General features: G+C 45.1%; 1 protein-coding gene across 2 annotated transcripts in view; it reads right to left on the reverse strand.

Annotated features, from left to right (window-relative positions):
- LOC138963086 (cholinesterase-like) overlaps window positions 1-15169 on the reverse strand; it is a 36306-nt gene that overhangs the window by 15515 nt on the left and 5622 nt on the right. The window contains exons 2-5 of one of the 2 annotated variants that reach the window (XM_070335092.1): window positions 6994-7351; window positions 6296-6581; window positions 5856-6039; window positions 1691-1963 (exon numbers count right to left, since the gene is read on the reverse strand). In XM_070335092.1, the coding sequence (XP_070191193.1) occupies window positions 1691-1963; window positions 5856-6039; window positions 6296-6581; window positions 6994-7300 (1050 nt within the window). In that variant the 5' untranslated portion in view covers window positions 7301-7351. Of the gene's footprint in view, window positions 1-1690; window positions 1964-5855; window positions 6040-6295; window positions 6582-6993; window positions 7711-15169 lie in introns of those variants that run through there. The other variant, XM_070335091.1, reaches the window with a different exon arrangement.

Genomic DNA, 15169 nt, shown 5'->3' on the forward strand with positions numbered 1-15169 from the left:
TCTGGCCTATTTCACTGTTCACATTTTCGTCATACCTCTCTCTCTCTTTCCCTCGCTCTCTCTTTCCCTCGCTCTCTCTTTCCCTCACTCTCTCTCTCTCACCCTCTCTTTCTCTCACGCTCTCTTTTTCTCGCTCCCTCTCTTTCTTCCCCCACCCCCCCCCCCCCCCTCTTCTCTCTCTCTCCCTCTCTAATTCTCTCTCCGGTCTCTCTGTCTCTCTTTTAGATTTCTCTGTCACAGTTTTCTCTCTCTCTCTCTCTCTCTCTCTCTCTCTCTCTCTCTCTCTCTCTCTCTCTCTCTCTCTCTCTCTCTCTCTCTCTCTCTCTCTCTCTCTCTTAAAACCCACAACCGGTGCTTTTTAACCGGGGGGGTTTAAACTGATTTTTTTTAATGCAGTGTATGTTAATGGGCATGGCGTTTACAATACAATCTACTATATAATACTTTACTCACGTCAAATGAACTCACATATTTCATTTAAAGGCACAGTAAGCCTCCCGTAAACCATCACAGAGCTCCCCGAGCGTCTACATACAGTACAAGCATACTTCCATTTAAACGCTCACCGAACGGGAACATCCTGGCTGCTTTCTGTCGAGCGTGAGAAATTTTCAAAGAATTTATTTTTGTGGACTTGGCCCTTTACAACAATGGCGCCTCGTTTTGGTTCTGGACGGCTGTTATGAATATCCCGGAAATCACGCCCGGACAGTAAGCCTCCCGTAAACCATCACAGATACTGTCAGGCTTTTACACACAGTACAAACACCCTTCCATTTGAACGCTCACCAAACGGGAACATCCTAGGTGCCCTACGTAAAGAGCGAGCAATTTTTAAAGAATTAATTTTGCAGATTGTCTCGAACACTTTTTGGACCCATCCTGAACTCAGGTCAAAAATGAGTTACTTCCCTTAAACTGGCGATAGCCGTGGATCGATGATTATCAGAATGTTTTTGGACCGTGGTGCGTTTTTGCCCTAGACCTAACTTTTAAAATCTAGCTTGTTACACAAACATTCTTTAATCACAAAAGAATTCTTTTTTCATCAAGACAAGATCAGTGCAATTCGAAGTTGTGAAAGTTTGAAAAAAGAAAAGCCCGGAAGCAGGGTCACGCAAGGGTCGTAGCAGACGACGGTTTATGCGGCATATCGCCGTTCCTCTCAACAGTCAAAAGCCATCGCTAGAGTTCTTGTGAACCACAGCCGTTTGTTTCGTGCATAAAAACGTGCTATTGTAGATAATCTCACATCGAGTCGCATCCAAATGACGACTACATTGTGAAAAAGGGAAACTGGATCACACGGGTTCACGATGGCTCAGGGGTAAGATAAACCACGCAAAAATAAATTCTTTGAAAATTGTTCGCTCTTTACGGAGGGCACCTAGGATGTTCTCAATCGGTGAGTGTTTAAATGAAAGGGTGTTTGTACTGTGTGTAAAAGCCTGACCGTATCTGTGATGGTTTACGGGAGGCTTACTGTGCCTTTAAGCAATGTATTGTATGTAAATTTATGATATGTTCATACTTCATTTTATTCATAATCATGTAGCAGTAGTTTTCTTTACATGTTTATTCCGTAGCCATTTTAGACTAGTCCCTCTATAGGGCGAGGGCCAGTTGTTAAAAAGCAGATCACTGCTTACTCTATTACCCTCGTTAAATAAAGAATTGTTCTTGTTTTTACCGTCCAGCTGGTCAGGGTGTTGCCCTCATTGTTGACCAGTCCGGCCAAGAGAGGCCCTGCAAAGGGTGTGGCCGTGTCCAGATCCGTCACCATCATTCCATCCCTCACAGGGCCCCACGCGTAGTCCACCAACGAGAGCGCCACCTGGCGGGGGAAGAGCACGTGACTTGACGTCACCAGGCGGTCTAACCTCTGACCCCGCAGACACGTGACCAGGGCCTGCGTGCTGATGTTGTGGTCCTTGGAGTGACAGCCCAGTCGCTGACCTAGTCTCTGCACGTGGAACACAAGTGCGTTATAATTATTGTCCGACACAAATATCACAATCAACCGATTCGGGTCAGTTTCTGACACTGAAGAGTCGCACTACAACTGGTCGCCGAATACATTTCATGAACATAGCTTTAAAAGCCGGCTGTCGAGTCATTAATTGGGCGAAGTCGACTACGCGAATTGTGACCCTCCACCACGAAATGAGTCGCATGTCACCTCGCGCGGTTCTGCGCTAGGCATAATATAAGTCCGGTGGGTGTCTAGTAACAGTGTGAGGGTCACCTTAGTCACAGGCTTATAACTCAAACAGTTTTCGCTCTTTTCTAAAACGGTTTTCACCACTGGATAGGGGAGACCGGGGCTAGTCCGCCCCCGGGGCACATCCGTCTTTGTCTGTTTATTCTTACGTTTGCCACCTTTTAGTCTTTCACACCATGTGAGAATGGTGTCCCTACTTCCCGCCATATCCTGCAGAAGTTCAGAGGTTGCGCGCCCATATATCGTGAGTACAGATCACAAAAAGTGTTTTTCTTCATTTTTGTAACATGAATGCATAGCGGTTGACTTAGGTTTTGATGCATTACCTCTGAGAACAAATACTTAGTCTTGGTGTCGAGTGAAAGTGCGTTAATTAAGGTCGAGTTCTGACGAAAGTTTTGCTTCTTCCTTCCCATGTTGTGCTCGCTATCTGGCACTAGAGTTGCCTGCCCGTGCGGGGGCAAGTCCGCCTATTTGTCATGGGGCAAGTCCGCCATGAAGAATGTGCAGGTGTGGGAAACAGTCCAGTTTACATCTGCCATAACTGTGACTCTGATGGTGACTCCATCTATTCTCGATGGTAAAGATTGCAGATTCATGTCTAAAAAAGACTGACGCCGATTTGTGTTACATTCTTTCGACATTCTTTTGTATTTTGTCATTGGCATTTTTGAACCTAAATATTGAAGGGAATTAAAAAAGCTTTCCCACTGATCGGGTGCTTGTTTGACTGACTGTGTGTGCGTGCGTGCGTGTGTGTATAAAGCTTGCCCACTGACTTGTACCTACTATGGGATGAGAGCGGCGGACTTGCCCCACCCTGTAGGCGGACTTACCCCGACTTGGGGCAAGTTCGCCTACGTTAGGGTAGGTCTACTTAAGGCAGTATGTACAACAAATGTTCATGCGCACATAAAAACTGTCTGCACATTGATATCAGCTACACATTTGTCTTGATGTAAAATACAAAATCAGTCTTCTAGTTCATCAAACTCGCCAGTTATGCTACCAAAAGCATAAAAGTAGGCGGACTAGCCCCGGTCTCCCCTAGAGCATAAAAAAACTCTTTAGGAAAATGTAAAAATATGAAAATCATGCAAAGGTGACATGCGACTCATTTCGTGGTGGAGGGTCACAATTATGCTTCGACGATGAAGCTGTCCGCACGAAGCTTTAGCACTTAGATTTTGGTCAAAAGACTTCGCGAAGTCGACTTAGGGCTCAATTTAAGGACCGCCTTTACGGTGCATTTTCCAGCAAATCATCGCAGGTGTGTCTAAATTACATCATGGCGAACGTCCTTTGAACTTCTGAAAGGTTCCATTCGCCAAAAAACTTCCCCACTGAACGCCTCCCAGATCACAAAGCTTGGCTGAGGCCTAGAGCGCCGCAATGTTTTCACATCTATATTTTGAGAATGAACTGTGTAGATTGTTAGCTGTTAAACAAGACCCTGCTGAGATGCAAGGAGTAGATATGATCGTTGATAGCGCACGTGCTGAGCGTTGAACGTGCAGCGAAATGAGGTCACGGCCGCTGGACGCGATTGTGCGCGTGTGAGTGTTTGCTTTATGGAGAAAGTTTGTTGGAAGTATACTGTGTCAAAAATGTGTGCATTATGTGTGTGTGTGTAAGGGGTAGAGGGTTGATATGTGTGTGTGTGTGTGTGTGTGTGTGTGTGTGTGTGTGTGTGTGTGTGTGTGTGTGTGTGTGTCTGTCTGTCTGTCTGTCTGTCTGAATGGTGCAGTTGTGATGATGATGATAATGATGCTGATGATGAGGATGATGACGATGATGATAATGATGCTGACGCTGATGTTGATGATTATGATGATGATGTTAATGACGAGGTCTTTGCAATTCAATTCCCGTGACCTACGTGGTGCTGAATTTGCCTCCGACGGCTCGATTCAAACGATGTTCGCGACCACAGAATTTGAAAATGGTGCGGGGGGGAAAAAAAGTCGACATAGCCTGTCATCATTAGCGTATCGCTCTGTGCACTGATTTGCACGAGAATGTTACCAATCGTGTGGGAGTCAGCCCCGGGGTCGGATAGGTTGAAATAACAAACAAACCTCCCTTTCAACCTATTCGACCCCGCGGCAGGTTCACACCCGGTTGGTAACCTTTTCTACATTTAGGAACCTACGCTAACAAGATGGCGCGAGCTTGCATTCAAAGTTAGCTTAGGCAACGAAGGTTCGATGACGTCATCCAATAGTCACATCACAGAAGGAAATGTACACGTAGCCCATTTTAGCTCGACTTATTAGACAGAGAGTCTTGAAGAGAATGATAATAACAAAGTTTTTAACAGAGTGCAGACCTCAATGATCGTGAAAACTCCCAATTTAGTGTTTTCTGATGGTTATAACCGGAAGTAGCTTTCGATAATGGGGCAGACAACTCCCGTAAACCCTTCAAGGCTTACTTGCCTTCTTTGTTGCCATTAGTTTCATGGCTGACGAACTTCGGAACAGCTGTTACTTTTCGTTTATGTAATATTTAATATTTTACGTGCAAAATAATGAAGTATGAAGAGCAGATGACAGTAGAGCACCTGATATCTTACGTGTATGTCTTATAATTTGGTTTGCTGAACGTGCTTCGATAGCTGCATGTGAACGTAAGTAACATCTGTTCGTCAGCCATGAAACTAATGGCAACAAAGAAGGGAAGTAAGCCTTGAAGGGTTTACGGGAGTTGTCTGTCCCATTATCGAAAGCTACTTCCGGTAAAACAATAAATTGTGCGTTCTCCCGATCATTGAGGTCTGCACTCTGTTAAAAACTTTGTTATTATCATTCTCTTCAAGACTCTCTGTCTAATAAGTCGAGCTAAAATGGGCTACGTTCAGCCTGTGTACATTTCCTTCTGTGATGTGACTATTGGATGACGTCATCGAACCTTCGTTGCCTAAGCTAACTTTGAATGCAAGCTCGCGCGATCTTGTTAGTGTAGGTTCCTAAATGCCTTTTCTAGAGCACATCAGTCTTGACTCTGTTGCCTTCCGGTTATATTCGCCTTCCGGCTAAATTCGCCTTCGGGTTCTAGATACCTTCCGCTTATAGTCAACTTCCGGCTATAGTCGCCTTTGGGTTAGAGTCACCTTCCGGTTATAGTTGCCTTCCGATTAGAGTCACCTTCCGGTTAGAGTCACCTTCCGGTTAGAGTCAACTTCCGGTTATAGTCAACTTCCGGTTATAGTCGCCTTCCGGTTAGAGTCACCTTCCGCTTATAGTCAACTTCCGGTTATAGTCGCCTACCGGTAAGAGTCACCTTCCGGTTAGAGTCGCCTTCCGGTTAGGGTCACCTTCCGGTTAGAGTCACCTTCCGGTTAGAGTCACCTAGCAATCATCTTTAGCGTTGGCAAGCATTGGGAAGAAGAATGACATGTCTTCGATTGAACAATAACGTTAAAAAGAAAGTCTGTTTTGTTGTTGTAAAATATACACGATAGTGAAAGAGTTCTGTAGAAATATCGAATAATCGCCGAAATAGGCTGTGTGAGACTAACCAATCACAACCCTCGAATTCCCCCACGTGTCTATCAGAATAGAAATATAGTCGCCATCCGGTTATAGTCGACTTCCAGTTATAGTCAAGCTATGAGAAAATAATGTCCACTGACCTGAGCGGCACGCAGAGCGTGAGCAGACGACAGCCGACCCCACGGACTGCTGGCCGAGCCGCTCAGCTGGACCACGTGACGAAAGAGGTCACGTGACAGGGGGGAGAGGGAGAGGAGGGAGGCGCTGACCGCTCCTGCGGACATGCCGGCCAGCGTGATGCGATTCTCGTCCCCGGAGAAATGCCTGAGTGACCACAGTGACCAGTCAACACAAATAATGGTGGTTTTGCTTTACCAGGTTCGTTTCCTGTCTGTCTGTCTGTCTGTCTGTCCGTATCGAATAATCCGTCCGTCCGTCCGTCCGTATCTCTCTCTCTCTCTCTCTCTCTCTCTCTCTCTCTCTCTCTCTCTCTCTCTCTCTCTCTCTCTCTCTCTCTCTCTCTCTCTCTCTCTCTGCTTCATTTGCATCTCAATAACGACGGAATATTTAAACCCAATACCTGATGTGCCTATGGACCCATTTCAAAGCCAAGCGCTGGTCCCACAATCCGTAGTTGCCCAAAGAGGAGTTGTCTCCCGTGGCGAGGAACCCCAGCGCCCCCAGGCGGTAGTTGAAGGTAACCACAACCACGTGACCTTCAGCAGCCAGGACGTCGCCCTCGAAGATGTCGCCAGTTCCGATGATGAAGCCTCCGCCGTGGATGTACACCATCACTGGGAGAAGGTGATCTGGCTGCGACCTCTCCGGAAAAAAGACGTTGAGGAAGAGGCAGTCCTCCGACATTCCTGCGTTGATTTGAACAAGATTTGATGGATTAAAGACAGTCATAACACTATGTTTGTTTCTTTCTTTTGGTGTTGTTTTCTTTGTTTGTTTGTTTTTTGTTAGTTTGTTTGACTCTTCCTTCTCTCAGGCTTTCATCCTCTCCCTCCTTCCATCGTTTCTTCCCTCCTTCGTGTGTTTGTTAGAACAAGGACGTTAAATAGCGAGGAAGCCCGCCTCAGCATTCCTCTATCGGTTAAATTGAAATCAGGTCGCTCTGGTAAAGGCAACCTACATCTCTCCGGAACGGACAAGCTATAGAACGATCAGATATATATATTCCTAAGACGTTCCTATTTTGGTCAAAACAAATGTTGTACAATTGAACCGTCTCAACAACGTACTGACGACGAAAACAAGAAAACTTCAGCATACCTCTCTTCTGCAGAGGTTCTTGTGGACAGCGGGCCCCGTAGCGAGTAGCGTCCACCTGTGCGGGCAGCTCTGCGGACACTGGCTGTTGGAATCGCCGCTGTCCAGTCGGGGCCTGGGCGTAACGTATGCCCAGAAACTGCTGGACCACTGTCTGGTCCACTCTGGTCCCAAGTCCGCGGATGACCGTGCCGCCTATGTGGACCACTGGCTGTGTGTTTTCGCCCTGTACGCTGCGTGTGCACTGGTTAGTTAGTGCTAACAGGGCTAGAATCAGTGCTGCTCGTGCTGCTCGTCTTTCACTCTTCATCGTCTTTCTCGGTCAGTGTCTTTAGTTTTTGCTGAGTAAGTTAATTGTCTTCTGCAGAAAAAACGTGTGTATGGAGAATACTTCTTCTTGTCGATCACAGGTATATGACAAAATGATATTATAAAGAATACTGCATGGCTTCCTGTGTCATAAAATAAAAACTAATCACATCGCTTGACCCGTTCACCTCATTTACATGATATACACACGTGTGAGTATATATAGTTTAGTTATGTAATGGGTGGTCTCTCTCACGTATGTAGGATAAACTAGGTTCGCAGCTGTAATATACGTGAATTGTAGTGTGTTATCCACGTTCACTTGTTCACAAAGCTAGGTGTCTTGGGATCTTCTTCATCTGTCTTGGTGTCCTGACAGATGTCTTCACTGACGATGTAAATTCACACTGCAGAAGAGACCCCTTTAACAGCCACAGTCACATAATAAACAAGATTCACAAGTTGGATTTATCACAGGCGGAAGGTATCGTTCACGGGACCACTACTTACATAGAAAGACTACAAGGTATGACACTCAGCTTCGAGTCGTCTGTGTTCTTGGAGTCGCTTCCTGCGGACAATTTTTTTGTTCAAGACGGTTTGCCTCTTCATACAGTCTGTGTGAGGTCAAATAAATACAGTTGAATGATTGTTTTAACTGTATGTACCTTTAATGTTCAGCTGCCGTCCGCTGCAGGTTGTTTTAACCATCATTTGGACGAATGTTCTTTTTGCGAACCGCTACCCCATAGTTTGTAAGAAATCATGCATCCCGCACCGATTATGCATACCAGTGCTCATTGGTCTAAAACATATGTAAATATTGCAGCAAAGGGAAGCTACCCACGGGAGTTTCACTATAGGTTTTTGGCGAAGAACCGTTTGCCAAATCAAAAATAATCATCGAATATCCGGTTATTAACCAATGATCGCATCGGACTACTACATGTATCTCCTCGGACATACGACGATCATCATTCGCACGGGATCTAAGTGGTATGCCGTTGACAGACACGTTTGGTCGCACAAAATACGGTTTAAAAACATGCAGCGGACAGGCAGCTAAATATAAAAGGTACAGATAGTTAGAACATTCATTTATCACGGCATTTGTAAAGTTACAAAGATTCTTGACATTGGCAATTATTTTTTGCATAATGTTTTCTGAAGTTAGTGGAGCACGACTCGAAGCTGAGTGACATACCTTGTAGTCTTTCTATGTAAGTAGTGGTCCAGTGGCAGTGAACGATACCTTCCGCCTGTGGATTTATAAGCACCCTGGTTCAGCGAACTCTTGGCTGGCCGGCTTCACGAAGTCTTAAATATCACCGACACATCTATTGAACCAGATTTCAGTTCTTGCCGACAAGAATCCTGCGAAGTGTGTGCTGAGCTAAATCTGCGACCACGTCAACTTGGTTTCCCCCACTGAACTAACTGTCACGTACGGTAGAACTCTACTGAATAAGATTGTCACTGATCATTAAAACTCGCCCCAATAGGGCCTTTTACAGCAGACCGCGCGCTGAGTCATTTCGAGTTACTCCCCTTGGGTACAGGCAACCTCGCTGTCGAAGCCACGCTGCAAACGGAGGAGTTAGATAGGTACGACTGCGTTCAGTTGAGAAAGTTTTTGAAAGACAGGGGCATTACTGTTACTGGATACAGACGAGATGGTCTGCTGCAACTTGTGAAAACTGCACAGCAGTTGGAACTACCGATCGATCCGGATTTTACAAGACAGGACGTGCAAGAAAAACTTTCCGAAAAACTTCGACAGATCGGATTTCCACCACGCGATCCTTTTACATCCGAAGGAAAAAGTGACCTATCTAAGCGGCACCCAGGATCGGTGTTGTTGACATCCTGAACTATCTGATTGAGAAAAAGAACGATTTCGACGTCCACCTGTCTGTAACGTTCACCTGTCTGTAACAACCAATGTCGTGGTCGTTATATAGACAGGTCCGACTGTATCAGCACCTACGACAAACCGACTTATCTGTGCTGTCTTCCGACAAACACTTTCTACTGCCTATTGGACATTTTCAAAGTTTGTTGTAGACTAAAACTGCTATATAAATTGTTAATTGTCTTGCACTGATTTAGCTGTTCAGGCCTTCTTTACTTGAGCCCAAATCTTCACGAAGAATTCGCCAATTATTCGCCAATTGTCTGTAACGTCCACCTGTCTATAACGTCCACCTGTCTATAACGTCCACCTGTCTATAACGTCCACCTGTCTATAACAACCACCTGTCTGTAACGTCCATCTGACTGTAACGTCCACCTGTCTGTATCGTCCACCTGTCTATAACAACCACCTGTCTGTAACGTCCACCTGACTGTAACGTCCACCTGTCTGTAACGTCCACCTGTCTGTAACGTCCACCTGTCTGTAACGTCCACCTGTATAATAAGGTCCACTTGTCTGTAACGTCCACCTGTCTGTAACGTCCACCTGTCTATAAGGTCCACCTGTCTGTAACGTCCACCTGTCTGTAACGTCCACCTGTATACAAGGTCCACTTGTCTATAAGGTCCACTTGTCTGTAACGTCCACCTGTCTATAACGTCCACCGGTCTGTAACGTCCACCTGTCTGTAACGTCCACCTGTCTATAACGTCCACCTGTCTATAACGTTCACCTGTCTGTAACGTCCACCTGTCTATAACGTCCACCTGTCTATAACGTTCACCTGTCTATAACGTCCACCTGTCTATAAGGTCCACCTGTCTATAAGGTCCACCTGTCTATAAGGTCCGCCTGTCTATAACGTCCACCTGTCTATAACGTCCACCTGTCTGTGACGTCCACCTGTCTGTAACGTCCACCTGTCTATAACGTTCACCTGTCTATAACGTCCACCTGTCTATAACGTCCACCTGTCTATAACGTCCACCTGTCTATAACGTCCACCGGTCTATAACGTTCACCTGTCTATAACAATCAACTGTCTGTAACGTCCACCTGTCTGTAACGTCCACCTGTCTGTAACGTCCACCTGTCTATAACAACCAATGTGGTGGTCGTTATATAGACAGGTCCGACTGTATCAGCAACTACGACAAACCGACTTATCTGTGCTGTCTTCCGACAAACACTTTCTACTGCCTATTGGACATTTTCAAAGTTTGTTGTAGACTAAAACTGCTATATAAATTGTTAATTGTCTTGCACTGATTTAGCTGTTCAGGCCTTCTTTACTTGAGCCCAAATCTTCACGAAGAATTCGCCAATTTTTTTTTATTTTTTTACAGGGAACTGTGTAGGGTAGAATTCGCGAAGAAGAGTTCGCTTAATTAATATCATGCTTTTCGTACTGAAGTTACTGAACAATATTGTCACTGATCGACAAAGATTTCACTGTGTGCTACAGCTTCAAAAAGTGTGTCCTGTGGTATAATTTGCAATTAATCACGTCCCTGTCTTCGAGTCCGTTAGTCTGGTTGATACTGATCAATATTTTCATTACAAACTCCGCGAAGGATGTCCGGAGATTAAACTGCAACCACGTTAAATGCACACTCCTTCCCGTGTAAATAGTTCGCCCCGCTGTCTCAGATCTGGCCAGGCTGTTACATGGGATAAGACCATCCCTCCACTTGGTCTCATACCAAATATCAACCCCTTGGCTGTTACATGGGATAAGACCATCCCTCCACTTGGTCTCATACCAAATATCAACCCCTTGGCTGTTACATGGGATAAGACCATCCCTGCACTTGGTCTCATACCAAATATCAACCCCTTGGCTGTTACATGGGATAACACCATCCCTCCACTTGGTCTCATACCAAATATCAACCCCTTGGCTGTTACATGGGATAAGACCATCCCTCCACTTGGTCCAATACCAAATATCAACCCCTTGGCTGTTACATGGGATAAGACCATCCCTCCACTTGGTCTCATACCAAATATCAACCCCTTGGCTGTTACATGGGATAAGACCATCCCTCCACTTGGTCTCATACCAAATATCAACCCCTTGGCTGTTACATGGGATAAGACCATCCCTCCACTTGGTCTCATACCAAATATCAACCCCTTGGCTGTTACATGGAATAAGACCATCCCTCCACTTGGTCTCATACCAAATATCAACCCCTTGGCTGTTACATGGGATAAGACCATCCCTCCACTTGGTCTCATACCAAATATCAACCCCTTGGCTGTTACATGGGATAACACCATCCCTCCACTTGGTCTCATACCAAATATCAACCCCTTGGCTGTTACATGGGATAAGACCATCCCTGCACTTGGTCTCATACCAAATATCAACCCCTTGGCTGTTACATGGGATAAGACCATCCCTCCACTTGGTCTCATACCAAATATCAACCCCTTGGCTGTTACATGGGATAAGACCATCCCTCCACTTGGTCTCATACCAAATGTCAACCCCTTGGCTGTTTACTGTGATGAGTTGGAATTTTTAGACCAATTTATTGTTTAAAAAGCCACCAGTGTCTTTCACTAAAATAATTCATAAAAAAAAACGTTGACACTGCACAGAGAGCACCAAGGCTGTTGATTTTTGGTATGTGACTAAGTGGAGGGCAGGTCTTATTCCATGTAACAGCCTGGACAGATCTGAGATGGTGAGCTGAACTGTCTTCACGAGAAGGAGTGTACCTTTAAGTCCCTTTCTTCAGGCCAGCTTGGTTAACGCTGAACGAGGTTTTCACTACAAACTCCACGAAGAATGTCAGGAGATCAAAGAACAATCAGGGGCGGATCCAGGGGGGTTTCCGGGGTTTCCGAACCCCCCCCCCCAGCCTTAAAAAAAATAAAATAAAATTGAAAATTGAGAAAAACTGATAATCAGATTGCACCAGATTGCTCCATTTTCCATGATTTTTATCCAAATTTTCCGGGGTGCATGCCCCCGGACCCCCCTATTGTCTTTAAAGTGACTGTTTCGGAAAGTAGTTCGGTAATTTGTTGGCTCAGGTTGCACCAGATCCGGGTCAATTACCGTTGTTTTGATCCACATTTGTCTGAGGAGAAGTGTCTTGGCTCAGATGGCACCAGACTTCCTCCGAAAGCGGCGTATGGCTGCCTAAATGGCGGGGTAAAAACGGTCATACACGTAAAAATCCACTCGTGCTAAAAACATGAGTGAACGTGGGAGTCTAAGCCCATGAACGAAGAAGAAGAAGAAGATGGCACCAGATTGCTCCATTTTCCTTGTATTTATCAATTTTTTCCGGGGTGCATGCCCCCCTACCCCCCTATGAGGTTTCGAACGCTTCGCGCCCTCAACTAAACGCTTCGCGTCGTCGAATTATCCCTAAAGAAATTTGGAAACCCCTCCTTAATAATGATGTGATCCTCCCCTGGTAACAACCACGGCAGGCTCTTTCTTCCAGCCAGCCTAGTTACTCCTCAACAACAGTTTCATTACAAACTCCGCAAAGAATGTACATCGATAAAGCTGCAACCGCGGCATAGTCTCTTTCTTCCAGAAATGCTCAACAAGATTTTGAACAACGACAAAACTCCACAAAGAGTAAACAGAGAGTTCTGTACTGACCAATACAAGGAGAGCACATAAAAACAATACTAAATCAATTTAGTACAGAATTCTTATGTTTTGTTTACCTTTCAATCAATCAATCAATCAATGAGGCTTATATCAGTCGCGCATATTCCGTGGGTACAGTTCTAGGCGCTCTGCAGTGATGCCGTGTGAGATGAAATTTTATACGGCCAGTAGATTGCAGCCATTTCGGCGCATATTTACCTTTCACGGCCTATTATTCCAAGTCACACGGGTATAGGTAGACAATTATTAACTGTGCCTATGCAATTTTGCCAGGAAAGACCCTTTTGTCAATCGTGGGATCTTTAACGTGCACACCCAATGTAGTGTACACGGGGGTTGGGTTCGGACACCGAAGAGAGTCTGCACACAAAGTTGACTCTGAAATAAATTTCCGCCGAACCTGGGATCGAACTCACGCTGACAGCGGCCAACTGAATACAAATCCAGCGCGCTACCAACTGAGCTATATCCCCGCCCTTTGTTCATCTCACCCACAGTCACTTTGTTGTTTAGATTTCCACAAAGAATGTTCAGAGATAAAACTGGAACAAGATAAAACTGTTTAAATTGCAGCATACAGCCGTCACGAAGCCCAGCGAGTCACGTGTAAGCTTCCCGCCATGCAGTCAGTCCAGGCACGAGACCAAGGGTAGGGCGGACAAGGAACTTAGTCGATAAATATCGACAGGGGGCCGACAAATGGTTTAAATGGGAAATGTGTGTATATGGGTGTGGGTTTGAAACAAACAAACAAACCAACCCATGTGAACCCCGGGCCGCAGGCCTTCGATGTAGTGATTGAAAAAAAAGGATGTTCTCAAATGGTTCAATTCTCATTTGGTCTGATTCTCAAATGGTACCGGTATACTCCCCCCCTCCCTGGCCGCAGGCCTAGGAGTAAAATTTTTTATAGACACTGACCTTCTTCCCAGGGGTCATTGACCCAGTTTTAGCTATGAGAGGTGGTTCGCCCAGAGGCTGTAGAGTATACTGGGGCGGTCTCTTTGATGTCTTGAGAGGAAACTTGGCCAGGGTAGTACATGCACCAGAACTGGTGGACACCAAGGACAAACATGAAATCGAAGCAGTTTGCTTTCAGAGAGAACGGTCGTCAGCAACTCAAACTTCTCTGTTTTCTTTTTTTTTTTAAATCTGACTTTCTTTGTGGCCCCCTGACTCCGCCCCCCTCCCTCTGTAAGGACCCCCCTCCACAAGGACCGATTTTTGTCAACATTTTAAAGGTCGCTAGAGAGGGGTTCCACTGTATGACCTAACCGCTACTGGCAGACGGCCTCAATCTTCACGCGCAAAGACGAGATTAATAGGTGCTCGGTTTTGGTATTTTGAATTACATTACATTAAACCTTTGTTGGGTTTCATGGTCATGGCAACAGCCATAATAATATTACATGATGTATAATATCATATTTCAGCATATGTGAATTACATGTCATCATACTAAACTGTCATACATTTTTATTCCTACATTATTCTAATTGATCACAACCAAACCTACTATCATTGGACACATCCAAATGCAAGCGCCTGTTCTTGACAATTTCTCTCTGATCTAAATATAAAATCAGTGCAATTTCCTGGGTCGGGCTTTGCCACAGACACTCACGGTTTGGCCTGTAGGTAAAATGTACAATGTATTTTCTGATTTGTGCACAAAAGCTTTTTTTCTTTTTTCTTTTTTTTAACATAACAATGTTTAATGTCACTGTATGTTTAAAAGACCATGGTCATATTTGTAAAAAAAATGTTAAATTAGAAAATAAATAACATTTTGGTTCATGATTTTTCCTACACCTGTGCTAAAAATAAGAAATAAAAATGTCGGGTATATAAGTCACTCAAATACAGCTAGGTATGAATGGCTCGGTTTGAGTTTGTTGCAGTTGACCCTGCACAATGCGACATATCATGTTTTTGTTGAACAATTTTGACGTCACCCCTCCCATAGGGTGACGTATTTCACAACTTCCTGTGTTACACAAACTCTGTGATGACCAATTTTGACGTCACCCCTCCCATAGGGTGACGGATTTCACAACTTTCTACAGATGAAAAATTTTGACGTCACCCCTCCCATAGGGTGACGGATGTCACAACTTCCTGTGTACACAAACTGATGACGTATTTCACAACAAAATGGCGCTGCCCATGGTCAACCTCGAAACTATCCGTATAGAATGGGGGCGTCCTCGCCCCCATAATGATGGCGAGAGAGGTGAAGGGACGGGGAATGTTTACAGTGCTGTGTGCCGGACTGTGAGCAGTGCCCGCCAATGTTTAGCTCAGGCCACCGTCCC

The sequence above is a fragment of the Littorina saxatilis genome, linkage group LG3 (assembly GCF_037325665.1).
Source record: "Littorina saxatilis isolate snail1 linkage group LG3, US_GU_Lsax_2.0, whole genome shotgun sequence".
Lineage (NCBI taxonomy): Eukaryota > Metazoa > Mollusca > Gastropoda > Littorinimorpha > Littorinidae > Littorina > Littorina saxatilis.